Source organism: Melospiza georgiana, chromosome 7 (genome assembly GCF_028018845.1).
Source record: "Melospiza georgiana isolate bMelGeo1 chromosome 7, bMelGeo1.pri, whole genome shotgun sequence".
NCBI classification, from domain to species: Eukaryota; Metazoa; Chordata; class Aves; order Passeriformes; family Passerellidae; genus Melospiza; species Melospiza georgiana.
The window spans coordinates 24,356,365-24,370,808 of record NC_080436.1 but is presented as its reverse complement, the minus strand read 5'-3'; the positions used below and the strand labels follow the sequence as shown (position 1 = coordinate 24,370,808).

At 39.5% G+C, this 14,444-nt stretch overlaps 1 protein-coding gene across 2 annotated transcripts in view; it reads left to right on the top strand.

Annotated features, from left to right (window-relative positions):
• Positions 1-843: 843 nt before the first annotated feature.
• The window catches only part of TANK (TRAF family member associated NFKB activator), a 28,487-nt gene continuing 14,886 nt past the window's right edge, over positions 844-14,444 (top strand). Inside the window, exons 1-5 of one of the 2 annotated variants that reach the window (XM_058028382.1) lie at positions 844-981; positions 1,519-1,657; positions 5,859-5,998; positions 9,073-9,181; positions 10,035-10,147. In XM_058028382.1, the coding sequence (XP_057884365.1) occupies positions 5,900-5,998; positions 9,073-9,181; positions 10,035-10,147 (321 nt within the window). In that variant the 5' untranslated portion in view covers positions 844-981; positions 1,519-1,657; positions 5,859-5,899. The remainder of the gene's footprint in view (positions 982-1,518; positions 1,658-5,858; positions 5,999-9,072; positions 9,182-10,034; positions 10,148-14,444) is intronic. The other variant, XM_058028383.1, reaches the window with a different exon arrangement.

Here is a 14,444-nt window from a genome sequence, read left to right as displayed (position 1 = left end):
CTTTAGCCTTAGTACAGGCCAAAACAGACCAAAAGAGTTGCTGAAGTCTTTGCAGGAAAGATAAATTATAAGAGAAATAATCTTCAAAACAGCACAGAGAGCAACACCTGGCTACTTTTTCTGTGGCTATGTTTGAGCTCAGTCCCCAAGCTTCCAAGGGCAGGCGCCCAGGGTAGATAGGTTGAAATTGCTGGAATGCAAGTTCTGATCTGTGAGTGGGCAAAGCAAAAAGCTCTGCCCTAGAACAAACACCGCAGCTCGGGTGCATGGGTATGTTCACCGGGGTTCAGAGACAGCAGAGTTTAACTCAAAATCTGTAGTGCTTCTCTGCCGCTGGCTCTGCGATGGTATCCTGCGCAAGTATGCAGCAAATGCCTCATGTTCTCCCATCAGCTCCCATCCTCCTACACACCGTCAGGATAGAAAGTTGTACTTATACATGTGACCTGAAGAGAGAAGGGCTTCAGGCAGTAGCAAAATTAAAACTGTTTGTTTCCATTATATTCCTAGTTATAGTATTCATTGCCTGCATGAAATAAACGCAGGCAGGGAAATGCCTCTCTAGTAACCTACAACAGACCCTTCAGAGAGAAAATACCGTGAGCATGAGAAGTATATCACAAATGTAACTAGTGTTATTTACAAATCACAGACAGAAACAGGAGAGGCCTGGGGACGTCGGGAGCAGCGCAGAGGCTGCTTGAGAAGTCTTCTGCAGCCTGAAGAGGCACTGCCCGACACCCGGGGGCGAGCGGACGGGCTCCCAGCCTTGCGCGGGGCGGACGAGGAAGGCGCCGTCCCTGCGCGAACCCGGCGGCTCCGGCGGCCGCTGCCCTGCCCTGCCCCGACTCAGCGCGGGCAGCACCCGTCACAGGGCGGGGAGAGGCACGGCAGGAAGTCGGTTCTGGTTCCTGGGTTAAGGCGCCCGGGCAGGAGCGAGCGCCCTGTGCCGGGAGCGGCCGCGGGCTCCGTGCGGCGCTCGTAAGTCTGAGTGGCTTTGGAAAGCTCGGGCGCTGCCGCGGGAGCGCGGGGCTCGGCCCGGGCCGCAGCGCGCGCCAGGGGATCCCGAGCCGGGGCTCCCGGGCCGCGCTTCCGCCCCCCGCTCCCTGCGGCGCCGCTTCCCCCTCGGCGCCGTTCGGCCCGGCTCGGGAGCGGGGCCGGGGGCGCGTCGTTTGCGTGCGGAGGCGCTCCGGGAGCGGGGAATCGGGGGACGGGAGCAGCGGGCTCGCTGCCGGGAGGCGCTGGCCCGGGCGGCGAGCGCAGGAGCAGGAAGAGGCGGCAGCGCGGCGCGGGGAGCGAGCCCCAGCGCTGCGGGAATCGCCGTCCCCAGCCCTGAGCGCGCCGGGGCTGCCCAGCGCTAACCCTGCTGTGCCGTCAGGGGCTCCTGCTGTGTTAACGACGCGCCCCGCCGTCGGGCAAAGCAGGAATTGTGTCTACTCAGAAAAAAATAAGGGAAAAAAAAAAACCACATAAAAGTTCAATGAGCTCTCAGTCTCTCACAAATGATTATCTCAACAGGCTTCCTGTTCCCAAGATGATGACAGTGTAACTTAGAAAATATAGCAATTGAAACATCTGTTTTGAGAGCAGAAATATGTAGAGAAGTACTTTCGGTTGGATGGCCCCTGTGTTCTCATCTCTCATGAAACTATGAGAGGTAGGAAAGTGTATTATGAATTAATGTGCATATACACATGATTAGCTAAAACCTTTGTTTCACAATTTAATGGCAATATGAAAATAGTATGGCAATAGAGGCAATATGAAAACTAGTATGAAAACTGGTGAGCTGTGAGCTGGGATTGCAGCAGAAATATGTTGCTTATCTTTGTGTTGGAGCTTTTTTGGCATTTGATTAAGAAAATGCATATTACTACTTTTCTTCCCACCACCTATATCAGCAAAATATTTCTGATTTTAAGCAAGTATTTTAATATAATCTGCAGATTTCATTTGTTGTTTACTTAGAAGTTTGTCTTAAACATTAGGTGTACCCAGTGGTTATCCAGTGTACAAGTCTTTACTCAAATATGAAATTCCAGTTATCATTGCCATAGCTCCAGCAGCATAGCACTCACAGGTATTCACACTTGCAGGACAACTTCTGTAACTAATCTCTTAATTCTGACCCTCTTAGAATAAATGCAGCATTTTGTAGTGCTGCATTTCTGCTATATATTGCTGTTAATGATTGTGAAAGCCTTTAGGATCTAATGAATATCCACAATGTAAGGTGCTGAAGATCAGGATTGTCAGCTTTGAGCTGAATTATGTTCCAGCTGCCATTTGGATACAGCATAACTAATCATAACTAATTAAAATAGTGGAGATATTTGGGTTGGGGTTTTTTTGTTTGTTGGTTTTTGGGGGGTTTTTTAGGGCTGTTGGGAGGGAGTTTTTCCTCTTCATTGGATGCAGGGAGAAGGGTAAATGACAAGGAACAGTTGGCAAATTCCCTGATAAATATTGATGCCTATGGAGGAGAAGCAGGAAAATGAGCCAGTTTTTCTAACTGCAAGGAGTTCTGGATATGAGACAGATAACATAAGAAGCAGTTATTTATTCCAGCAGCAGGCAACCCGGGGTGTGACTACAGAGTAGTTTAATCCAATCTAAATGTAGACTGCGGCAGTCCTGCCCACGGCTAGTCGCATGTTCCCACTGCCTCCTTGTGCTGGTAGTAGTGCTCCAGCAGCCTTGCAGTGAGCTAGCTCCAGTTTTAATTCCGAGGTTGGTTTTTTTAGGGGGTTTGTTGTTGCTTTTTTGAGGAAGTAAGGAGCTACTTTGGCATACTCAGCTGTGTAGCATAGAAGTACTGATAGTGGGACCAGTAAAGCAGCAAAAATGTGCGGCCAGAGGTGTGGGAAGGCTGGCCTATCCTTAGCGCAGACTTGTGACACTGTTACACAACTGTGACTTCGTGTTACAATTCAAACACATAAAACAGTGCTGCTGTTGAACATAGTTCTGTCCGCCTATTGCTGATTTCTGTCCCTGTGCAGGCTCCCTTGTGTTACCGTGCCATTTGAAGTGGTCTGTGGATCTGACCTGCATTAAAACTAATGCAGCAAAAATACATTTAGTGTTTAGTTTTAAACTGGATTGGTTTGCTGATACAATTTACAGAAAGGTTGCTCGTGCTGGAAGAAAGGGAAGGGTAAGATCAAAGAAGAATGTCTGGGGTATGGGGCAAATATAGGACCAATTCTTCTAGTTACAGTGCCATCCTAAAGTGTCACTAGTAATGACTTTCACTGACCTTTCTTTGCATGGAGTCTGAAGTTTAGGGAGCTACCAGTAAATTATTTTTCCATCCAAAGTAGAAAATCAGGCACTGTGCTACAGTTCTGCCTGCTGGATCAATTACTTTTGATACCATCAGTCCAAATGACAGAAGCACTGTTTGTTAATGTTTCCATTTGCAATGAATGACTAAAAGGCGGGAAATCAGGTATAAGTTTTAAATACTGCTGTTCAAATGGAGGTTTGAGTTTGCATGAATGAAATTAAAACCTTCATTTTCTGTGAACTGTGAGTCACGTGGAGCTGGGCCCTATTCTCTCCATTAGAAGCTGAACATATTTTTTTAGATCCCATTGTACTCATTTTTTGAAGTTACCTCATATGTACAGGACATGTCATTTACTAGGCAAGTTGTTAACATTGGAGGATTTCAGATGAGTACAAAATCAATACTGATGCAAACTTCACAAGTTTTAAAGATTGTGAGAACATGCTTTCAGTCACTTTCAGCTATAACAATGCTTTCTGGAGTTTAGCACCTGTCCCTGAAGGCAAATATAATATCTGATTTTATTCATTGAACTATACAGAACAGTCCTCCATCTGAAAAGGAAAGAAAGCCTACCCATTTAGTTAAAGGTGTGCCCCAGATATGAGCATGAATATTCCATTTATTGAAGGGTACCATTTCAGGGAGGAAGAAGGTGGATGAAGTAGCCTGTGTTACTAACAATGCTTTGAGACACTATGCACCATCAGGGATTATAAACTACTGAACTGGTATTTAGGAAAACAAAACAAGTCAAACAAACAAAGCCTTTCATGTGAAACAATGTAGGCCTTTTATGCAAAACTTGTAAACTTGGATTTCAGTAACATTTATGACATCAAAGGATCCCTAAAAGATTCCAAGTCATTAAAGAATTTGCTTTGCTGCTATTGAAGTACAGCCAAGCCAGAGGTGAGACACAATTGCTTTTCCTGTCAGAACATACCAGTAAAATAAAATTTGCAGGACAAAAAAGTGTGATGTTCATACAGTAGTCTTTTGAACCTTTTAGAAAAGTTAGACCATCTTTGTGTATTCAAGCCCTGTGATAGGGAATATATTCAAAAGCAAGTAAATATGAAAAAAATCATCAAGGTGCAATCTTCAGAATTTTGAGCAGTGTCCAAGGCAAGTTATCCTTATACTCTTCTTGCCGGGTTTATCCTCATGTCACTTTCTTTAGTAGTATTTGTGATTTATGCATAATCTCAGGAGATAGTGAGAGATGATAGTGGCAGTCCACACTTTTTTAAATAAGAAATAAACAAGAAATGAAATTGCTATTTTTTTTTGCTCTAGGGTGGGGGTTGAGACTTGACTAACTTGTTCTCTACTGAGCTTGTATTATGCTAAATTTTGAACTCTTAAAATTAGTATCATATATTACTATAGAAGTAAATTACCTGTGTTTGCAAAGTTCTTGAAATTGGATTCTGACATTTAGTAGTGTTCTAGCCTTATGTGTCAAAGTTGATAGCTGTAGTTTTGGCAGTTGTTACTGAAATTGTACACAAAGTGTAAAAAGTTCATAATATTGGATAAAAAGGTCCAGGTCTTGATAATTCGTACTGGTTGATATAATTGATTTTTAGATAAAAGATGTTTTAAGCCTACCTTAGGGTAGCTTGTGTTGACATTTTCAAATTTGGCACAGAATGGGATAGGTTTTTGTGACCTAATTGAGTTTTTATCTTTTTATTTCTTAATGCTGATGGGAAAGATGTATGCTACTGTTTTTACAAACAATTCCTTGGTTGAGGGTATGGATGTTAAGATCTTTGAAATGGGTCTCAATGTCTTTACCAACTTCAAGCAGCAAGTTTGTTGCACAGCCCAGACAGTTTGACTCCTAAAACAAATGGATCCTTACAAGCCTGAGTGTCTGAACTTTGGGATAAAATGACAGGTTCAAGGGGATATATGTGGTAGGGAGTTTGGGAAGGCTGTACCTTCCTAGTACCTCAGCCAGTGGGGTAAGGAAGGGGGCATCGTGCAGCCGGGTGTTCAGGATAAAAGGAGGCTGCACCTCCGAAACTGAGAGAAAACCCCACGGGCAGCAATGCCCAGCAATGTGCCCCAGGGGACTCTCCCTCCCTTTATTCTAATCAAGTTCCAGGACTCTGTCTCTGGATACTGGCTTTCCATAGCATGATTTTTCCACACAATGCCAAAAGCTGAGTTTAGCTTTGCTCATTAATACTGTCTTTATTTCATAATTATGCAAATGTTAAACTTTTGGAGATCATATAAAATCTGGTAACTGGTAATCTGCACCAATTTTAAGTCTTAGTCTTAAACACTGTAATTAAAGATACATTTATACATTCTATACATCCAGAATTGGATTAAGAGTTAAGCTGCTTTTATTTGTCTGTTGTTTAAACCCATCCCTGGACATAAAATTAAACATTGAGGTGAACAGAGCTATAGTTCAAGTTATGCTGCTAATGGTCAGATATACTGCACGTATCAGTTGAATACAACAGTGGTGCAAGTCGTGCTATATATGTTTTTAGATATGTACTGCTGTTTCTTGGTGTTCTTTTTCCTTCTGATTACTTTCCAGGTCTGTTAACTTGACCATGTGATGAAACAACATTGGGAACTATGGATAAAAACATTGGAGAGCAGCTTAACAAAGCTTATGAAGCCTATCGACAAGCATGCATGGAGAGAGACCATGCTGTGAAAGAACTACAGCAAAAAGTAGGTGTTGGAAGCTGAATTCCATCTTTAAAGCCATCCTTCCCATGGGGGATGGTAGTAGATGTAGATACCAGTTTCACTTTAACTATGCACACTTCAGTGCATCTGTTAAAGTTGGAAATTGCCATTATGAAACCATGTCAATACACAGCAAAGCAAGTCACTAGGCTATGAATTTAGTAGGTGGGTTTCTGGTTTTTGACCTTAGAATTTCTTTTTGTATTTTTAATAGTTTTAAAGGTTGGAAAAGTGTTGTCTGTTTTGGAGGGTTAATGAAGTCTTATAATGTAAACACAGCAAAAATGTATATAAATTTTTCCTTACTTTAACAAAGTACATTGTGGAATTTAATTTGCATTCTTAAAAGATAATTTTTTATATTATTAATGTAAATAGCTTAAATTAAAAATCTTTGTGACAAATGTACCTGAAAGTTGCTAGAATAAGTATGCCTCTTTTAAAGATAACCAGTACATTTATTCGTTAATGGAGTAACAGAAAGTTTCTGGAGGCATTCTGACCACCAAGAAGCACATTTGAAGTTTTAGTTAGTCTGTTGCAGAAAACATTAGTTCAGTCAAAACTTCTCTGGAACTTCTCAAGTAGGACAGCATATTTCAAAGCTGAAAGGTTTGGGCTTTGTCATAGGTTTTTTTATCATACATATTCTGCCCAGCAATGGAACCTCTGTTACAGGAAAGCTTGAATGTTTTCATTGCTACAGAACTTTCTGATACTCAGTAGATCTGGTAGGCTGGGACTTAGCTCAGGGGCAAATGAACCATATTCCAAGTCAAGTTATGGAGCAGTAGTAGAATTGGAAGCAGGGAAGGATCTAATAGAGAATATTCTGATATCTGGGTCCAATCTTGCTATCTTCTTGCATGGCAAAATTAACTAGCCAAGGCATCACAGAACAAACACATTTCAAGTCAGTCATGTGTGCAATCATCCACTGTACAGTCTGTCTCTATTCATAGGCTTGCAGCAGTGCTGGTGTAAATCTGTAGAGGTCTCTTTACATAACAAGCATAAGTAGTGTGATTTTTATGCTGAAATTTCAACTAATTAACAAAAGGCAAGACATTTTAGAATGTTTAGGGATCTTTTAAATTCTGTCTCTTAGGGTGAGCTATTAACTATTTGAAGAAAAGCCAGTTAATACTCCTGAATAATCTAAAACTACATGAAAGAATCTTCTGACCAAGAAACAAAGCATTGAGTGCAAAATGAGATAGTCCTTCCAAGATCCAGACAAGAAAGCCAGAGAAGTGTGAGATCATCACTGCTAAGTGAACTAAATGCTTGCAAGATTGCTCTCTGCATTTTCACAATTTTCAGAAATTAAAAATCTAAAGCCTTTGGTAAAGGATTACTACCAGTTTAAATCTTTGTCCTAATCAAACTTTCAGTTGAATTTTATGATTTCAAAAGAGAACAAAAATATTTTTTTCAAGAAGAGTTGATACTAAAATTACTTGGGTTTTATTATTTTTGTTGCTTTTTTTGAACCAAACTCCTCTGTTTTTTGTATGACCTTTGTACATTGCTTTACTCTAGTAACTTCCTCTGTTCATTGTGTGGCCTCCACACACTGTTGGATTGTCCACCATGCTGTTGTTAACAGTTTACTACTTAAGTTACCGATAGGCCACTTGTTTTGCCAGTCTCTAGAGCTGGGAGCCATGTCAAGCACACAGAAGCCAGAGTCATCTCGGCCAGATGGTGTTTGATACAGATGGATGGTTGGTTGTCATGCAGATCTTCTAGTTGGTAACTTGTTGCTGCCATCTGACTCAAGGAATAATTTGTGCACACTGGCTGTCAAAAGCATCTTCTCTTCTGTCTGTTTTAGCTGTCATGTCTGTGCTCTGTACAGAAGTGTTGACAAGACATTGCTGTTGTACATTTTCAATTTGGTTCTCAGTGATTTTTCTGCTTCATGAGGTCTCTTATAGCTGCTGGAGTGTACTGCTCTTTGATCACTTTTTTTTTTTTTTTTTTAAGCACAACAAAAAAAAAAAAAAATCTCATAGCACAACTACTACCTGGCCTTTTAAAATCAATTTTGCTTGTGGATATTTTTTCCTGTCTGCTTTACAGACAAACACAGCGGACAGTAGGAGGGTATAGAATTTAAATGTGGCTGAGATTTGAGAATTAGATAGCACTATGGCTAAACTATTAATAGACATGAAAACAATGCTGAGTCTTGTCCCAGATGGTGGCAGGTGGTGACCTCTTCAGTAATAGACATATTCCTAATTGCAGAAAAATTCAGTGCATTCCTGAAAGTTTTCTTGTTGGGATTTCACAAGTTTTCTTGCTTGTTTTTAGCACTGCTGTAACTGCAGCATTAAGCATGTGCTAATGAAACAATAGTTTCGAATATTAGCAACTTCCTGCCACCTGGCCATTCATTCGATTAATGGACTGTCTAGCAAAATTTACAGTTTGATAAAATACAAGCAGTATTATTAAAGGAGCCTGTGTGGCCTTTTATAGCATGAGTTGTAGTATTGGAGACAAAGGATGGAGCTTTTTGCCTACCTTCCTCCCCAGCCCCATTATGTAGGTTAGAAAAACTAGTCCACTACATTCAAAGAAATGTACAAAACTGTTCATAGGCAGTCAAAATGGTTTACAGAGTATTTGTTGTATGAAATAAACAATGTTGTTGTTTTCCATCTAAAATCTACATTTTTAAAAGCCTATTTTTATATTATTTGTTAGAAAATATGCAGGGGAAAATTACTTTTTTCTATAGATAAACTGACAAGCATTCTGAAGAATACTCAAATTTTAATTTGAGCACAATGTATTCTACATCTGTAAATGAAGAATCCTAACTTAAAAGTTACCCTTTACAACTGCCACAGCTGAAATAGTTATTAAAACTCAGAGGTTGTTTCCTATAATACCTTTTCTACAAAAAGATGGACTTGCCAAAGGTTTTTACTCCGACGACCACAACTACTGTTATCTTTAAAAATCAGAGCTGCTTTTTATATGCCAAATAGGAGACCCCTAGTCAAAACAGAATAAGATTAATGCTAATTAAATTATATTTGCAGACAGAAAACTACATGCAGCAAATACGTGAACAGCAGGAAAAGATAGAGCTTCAAAACAGCATTATTGCAAAACTGAAATCACAGTTGGCTGCTCTGAATGCTAATAGAGGTATGTACTCCAGTTTGCACATGATTGCTTTTTATGCTGTGTTGCACTGATGAATAGTTCTGACTTTGTTGCTTCAGTTTTTACAATATACATATTTCAAATGAGTATCATACTTTCCTGTGAATGTGAGAGTTAACACAAATGTGCTGTTTCAAGATCTATTTATAAAATTCAACACTTCTGGGGTCTCTCTTTATCCTCTTCAAGAAATGGTGAGATTTTCTATAGAGGTAGAATCTGCTTACACTGAAGCCAATAAAAGTTATGAAAATATGGGTCCAAATAATTTGCTACATTTTTTTTAATTGTTACATAATTATTTTTACACTTACCTGTTAAAAAGTATATCTCGGGTTGTTCTAGATGTGAGTGGTATGATTGTATGTCTTTTATGTTAGATGAATCTTGTGATGCTAATCTTACTGCATAAGCAGAACTTTATAAGCAGGTAATTCTCTTTCAGATCAAATAGTCATTGATGGATAATTTTTCACTGTTTGACTGTATTACACAAATAAGAGAAAAGAGTCAAAGTAACCATGTGTTAATCTGCCATGCTCATTAAATATTTATTCACACTAGCCTAACACTCCTGGTTTTCATAAATACTAGCAAAGTGGCTGACTTTTATTTCTAAGAGTACATGTACATTTCTTTATTGCCGATTTAGTCTTGCATTGTCTCTAACCACAGAATTTAGCATCTCTTGCTTGTTTAATATGAAGGCTTGCTCAAAGAACATAAAGAAGTCTATAAAGAAGCTATGAGTCTAGCTTCTTTTAATTTTGCTTTTACTTAGAAGCTGACCGTGAAAAATGCAGCAATAGTCAGTGGCTTTTTTTTTTTCTTTAAGGCAATGCACATCCTTACATTCTGATGCATGAAGACATTGAAACATCCAACTTACCTTTCAGGCAGCTCTCTGAAAAACTGAATATAGCAAAGCAAAGAGAAAAACTCCTAAAGGTATGTCACCTGCAGTAAGTTCACTTTTGTGCTGTGAGAACCTAAAAGATAAGTGAGATATTTACAGGTGCCTTTGAACAGAACAAGAAATGCCATCACGTGCATTAATCCCTGGCAAAAAGAAGATAAGACACCACACATGAAGTACATGAGTTTTGTGCCACTGCAGCCTGTTTAGGTGAACTAAGCATTATCTTTGGTCCTTCCCAGCGAAATCTCTGTTTGGCCATCAAGCTCTGTGGAACAGTTTTGACCACAAAGCAGGAGCTTAGTTGATTATTTATTTCTTACCTTGCCAAAACCCATAAAAGGGCTTTTTCCTTCTTACAAGAGCATTTCACATTGCAAACGGTCTCTGTGTTTTTGCAAGAAATGGAGAATCTGCACTCCAAAAGTTATGGAGTGGGAAGTGAACAATCCATTGCTCGGGAGATGCTGCTTTGTTTGGGTTTTTTAAATAGCCAGTGTTAAGATGATGTCTTTTCTGCCTCTCCTCATTGAAGTAACATAAAGATTTTCACTACAGCCTATTGAGTGTATTTTATATGCTGCTGTCAAGGTCTCTTGCCTATGTGTCATAAAGTAATAGCCCAGAATAGCTGGGAAAAGCCTTGAATGCATTTTATATATTGAGAAAAGACAGTGACAGAAATGTACAAAGTGACATTGTTCTTATTGTAAGTCATCTCACTGGTTTTTTTGAGAGCTTGTAACATAGTCTCTTATTTTTGAATGTGAATCTCCATAGCAGAGACTTCCTAAGGGTCTTTAAAAGACCCTTGTGAGAAATCAGGCATTAGAATTAAAGAGTCAATTTCAGGATTTATTTCCTAAGCTACAAACAAATTAATTGTGATAAATTCACAGAAACACATTTTTTATCAGAAATGCAATTCCATTAGATCCAAAAGTAATTTCATTGAATTACTGGTGCTTACTTAGCTATCCTGAAGGAATCTTATATGAGACCAAGCCTTTGCAAACATTTTAAACATACTGCCAGCAAATATTTCTATACACTCCTATTTAAAATAAAGTCTTTTTATATTTTTTCTACATCAGAATCTGTAATTATAAGATGTCATTTCTTTCCTTATCTTTGCACTTACTTGCATTAAAACACAGCTGAAGGGTTAATTCTTTGATGGAACATCTTTGTCTATTTTTGCAGTTTGCTGTCTTGAGCTGGATAAAAATTAGATCTTATGGTTGCACATGAAGACTGACCAAGTCTAGTATTTCATAGTCTTCTTTCTGAATGCTTACTAAAGAACAATAGTTTTAAGCAACCTAGTCATATAATGAGTTAGGAATGAAAGGAAGCTGTGTTACCTGATCATCCTATGGGGAAACACTGAAATAATGTGATCTCTACAGGAGATTATAGGCAATGCATGAGAATCTGGAATCATCATTTCTGGAGCTATTTTCCTAATGGAATGTAGGTTATTTTCTTTATCTGCATATTTGTTTTGTGTAGCCCATTGCTGCAGTTACTTCTCAGCAACAGGCATTTCATCTGGATTTTGCTTCTTCTATTCCATGAACAGAAATATTTCTGAAATACTTCCATGCAGAATGAACTATATAAGTCTGTCTGCATGGTGATGCATTTAAACCCAGGCACATTGCTATTCAAATAAGGTATTTTTAGAGGGGATGTGTAGAGATTTAAACCCATGCAAAGCTAGGTTGACCCAGCCTATTCTCTGTTCCTGTTACTAGGAAAAAGCATGGAGCTTGGGAAAGTATGTTTGACTGGACAAAGGCTGCCTTCTGCAGAGGCACATGGATATATATGCACCATCCTTCCAATGCAAGGAGGACCATAATGTTTGGCATTGGGTCTAGTAAACTTGCACTGATCTGGCAAGAATGATACAAAAATGTCCAGACAGCACAGCAGAGGCACACACACTTGTACTAGCTCTGGCTGTGTCTTGGCCATGCAATTCATGGCTACGAGGGAAGATATATAGCAGTGTCTCTACACAAGCTATCTTTTGATTTAACAAAAAAAAAAAAAAAAAACCACAGTAAGCCAGTGGAATTCATGCTTCAAGGGAAAATTGGACAACTCTGTGGAAGAGACATCTGTTGAGAGTTAATAAATAGATGGAAACTATTACTAAGAAGATCTGGGAATTTATTAACAGATATATCATGAATGTCTCCTGTTTTCTTGTACTTTTTTTTCCTCAGATGTCATATTTTGACATCTTTTAAACTGAAAATCCACCATCCTGTCACTGACCCAGTATAGTTTTCTTGTGCGTAATTCATGAAGTATTGGCTTTTTCAGGTACTGAAATTTGGAAGTTTGAATATTCTATTTTGAAAGCGTGTATTTTTCTAATAATATTCTATTCACAGTCTGCTCTAAACCAAATAAATTATTCCTACAGCCATTGTCCTCTACACTGTCCTTGAAATTCAGAGTCTCTCCCATGGCAGAAGATGCTTGGGTTTATTGAAACCTTTTGAAACTGTCATTTGCTAAATCCAGTGGGATTTTTCAGTGGACTGTATTCTGTCCTGCAGTAAAGTCAATAGAAATCCTGAATTGATTGTAATAGGTGCATGATTAGAGCTTGAATTTGAGAGGTTTAAAATGAGGGAGGAGGAGCTATCTTTTCGTTGTTTTCTAGTAGGTGGTCATACATGTGTATTTTATATGCTGCTGTCAAGGTCTCTTGCCTGTGTGTCATAAAACGCTTTGAGATTTTTTTTTTGTTCACATTTGTCTTCACTGAAAGAAGTGAGTGGCCAGATTGGCTCGGTGGTCAGTACCCAACTATATACATCATTACCAGAATTTTTCAGCCCTCTGCCCAAGAAGACCAAAGGTGCCTGTATTGCTGTCTAGTTTTGAGACCCTGGCTAAACTTTATTAAGTGGGAAGAACTGGGATCCAGACACTGTCTCAGAGCCAAAGCTGTGCAGCAAACCAAAAACCTTAGAGATGAGATGATGTCAAGCTTCTACTTTTTAGAACAGATATCAGAATCCTTGTGAACTTAATAAGACATGAAGCTAAAGTCAGCTCCTGTGACAAGAAAACATGCTTATGATCCCATGTTGCTGGTTCAAGAACCTCAGTATTAAACACTGTCTGGAATTGGTTTGTCAAGAGTTTCTTGTGCCATAAAATGGAGGAAGAAACTGTGTGTCAAGGAGAATGATACAAATATTATACATTTCAAAACTCTCATCCTACAATAAATATTTAGCTCTTTTGTGCAGAACATAGGCAGAGGAATGGCAGACATATAGTAGCCATCTTTGTGTTCTAAATTATAGGGCTAAAATTACTTATGTAACCAAGAGCAGCTACTGCAGCAGTCTTGTGGAGTTCCATGTTCCAGTCCATACCAGCTTCATTAGTGTCACTTTGTTTCCTGTCTTTAATGCAAAGAAAGCTGGACTTGATTTTTTTGGTGGCTGATAATATTGTGCATGTAGCTGTTATTTGCTGCTGGTACGGTGTATGCAGCAGGATTAGGCCCTAATATAAGATATAAGAAATTCTGGTATTGAAAGCCTTTTCTCCTATTGCTTCATCTGTTTAATCTATCTCTACCCAATAATAAAGAAGAGTTTGTGGGGAAACTGATAAAAATCGCAGTTAATATTCCTTGAGACCATTTATAGTAGTCATCAGTTGAATAATTCATCAGTTGAATTGTGTTTTTTCTTGAAACTACCTGACCATTTGTTTGTTTTAGGAAGCCACTGAAATATAGACCATTATAGCACACATCAGGGAAAAATAAAGGGACCTGCCTTTGCTGCAGTACAGTCTGAGGGCTGACTGGCTGCGGAGCAGCTCTGCTGGAAAAGGGCTGGGATCTTGTTAGACAGCAAGCTGAGCATGAGCCAGGAGCGTGTCCTGACAGAAAAGAAGGGTAACAGCTCCCTGTGTTGTATTAACAGGAGCACAGCTAGCACACCCAGGGAAGTGAGTATCTCCTTCTATTCAGTGTTCACTGAACTGCATCTGGAATAATACACTGGGCTTAGGGACCTCCAGTATGGGAAAAACATTGACAAACTACAGTGAGTTCAGCAGAAGCCCCATTGAGCTAACTGGAGGCTGGAGTACGTATCCCATGAGAAGGTGCAAAATCTGCTCTTGTCCAACCTTTCCCCGAAGGTGGCTTCGGGGAAAGTGAACAGCATTCCAATACCTATATTCAGGTTATCAGGCAGATGGAGCCAGGCTCTTAATGGTGTTGTTGACGCCTAGAGAGGCTGCCTAGGACAGAGGCTAGACAGTGTTAAAGAGTAAAGTAGGTGT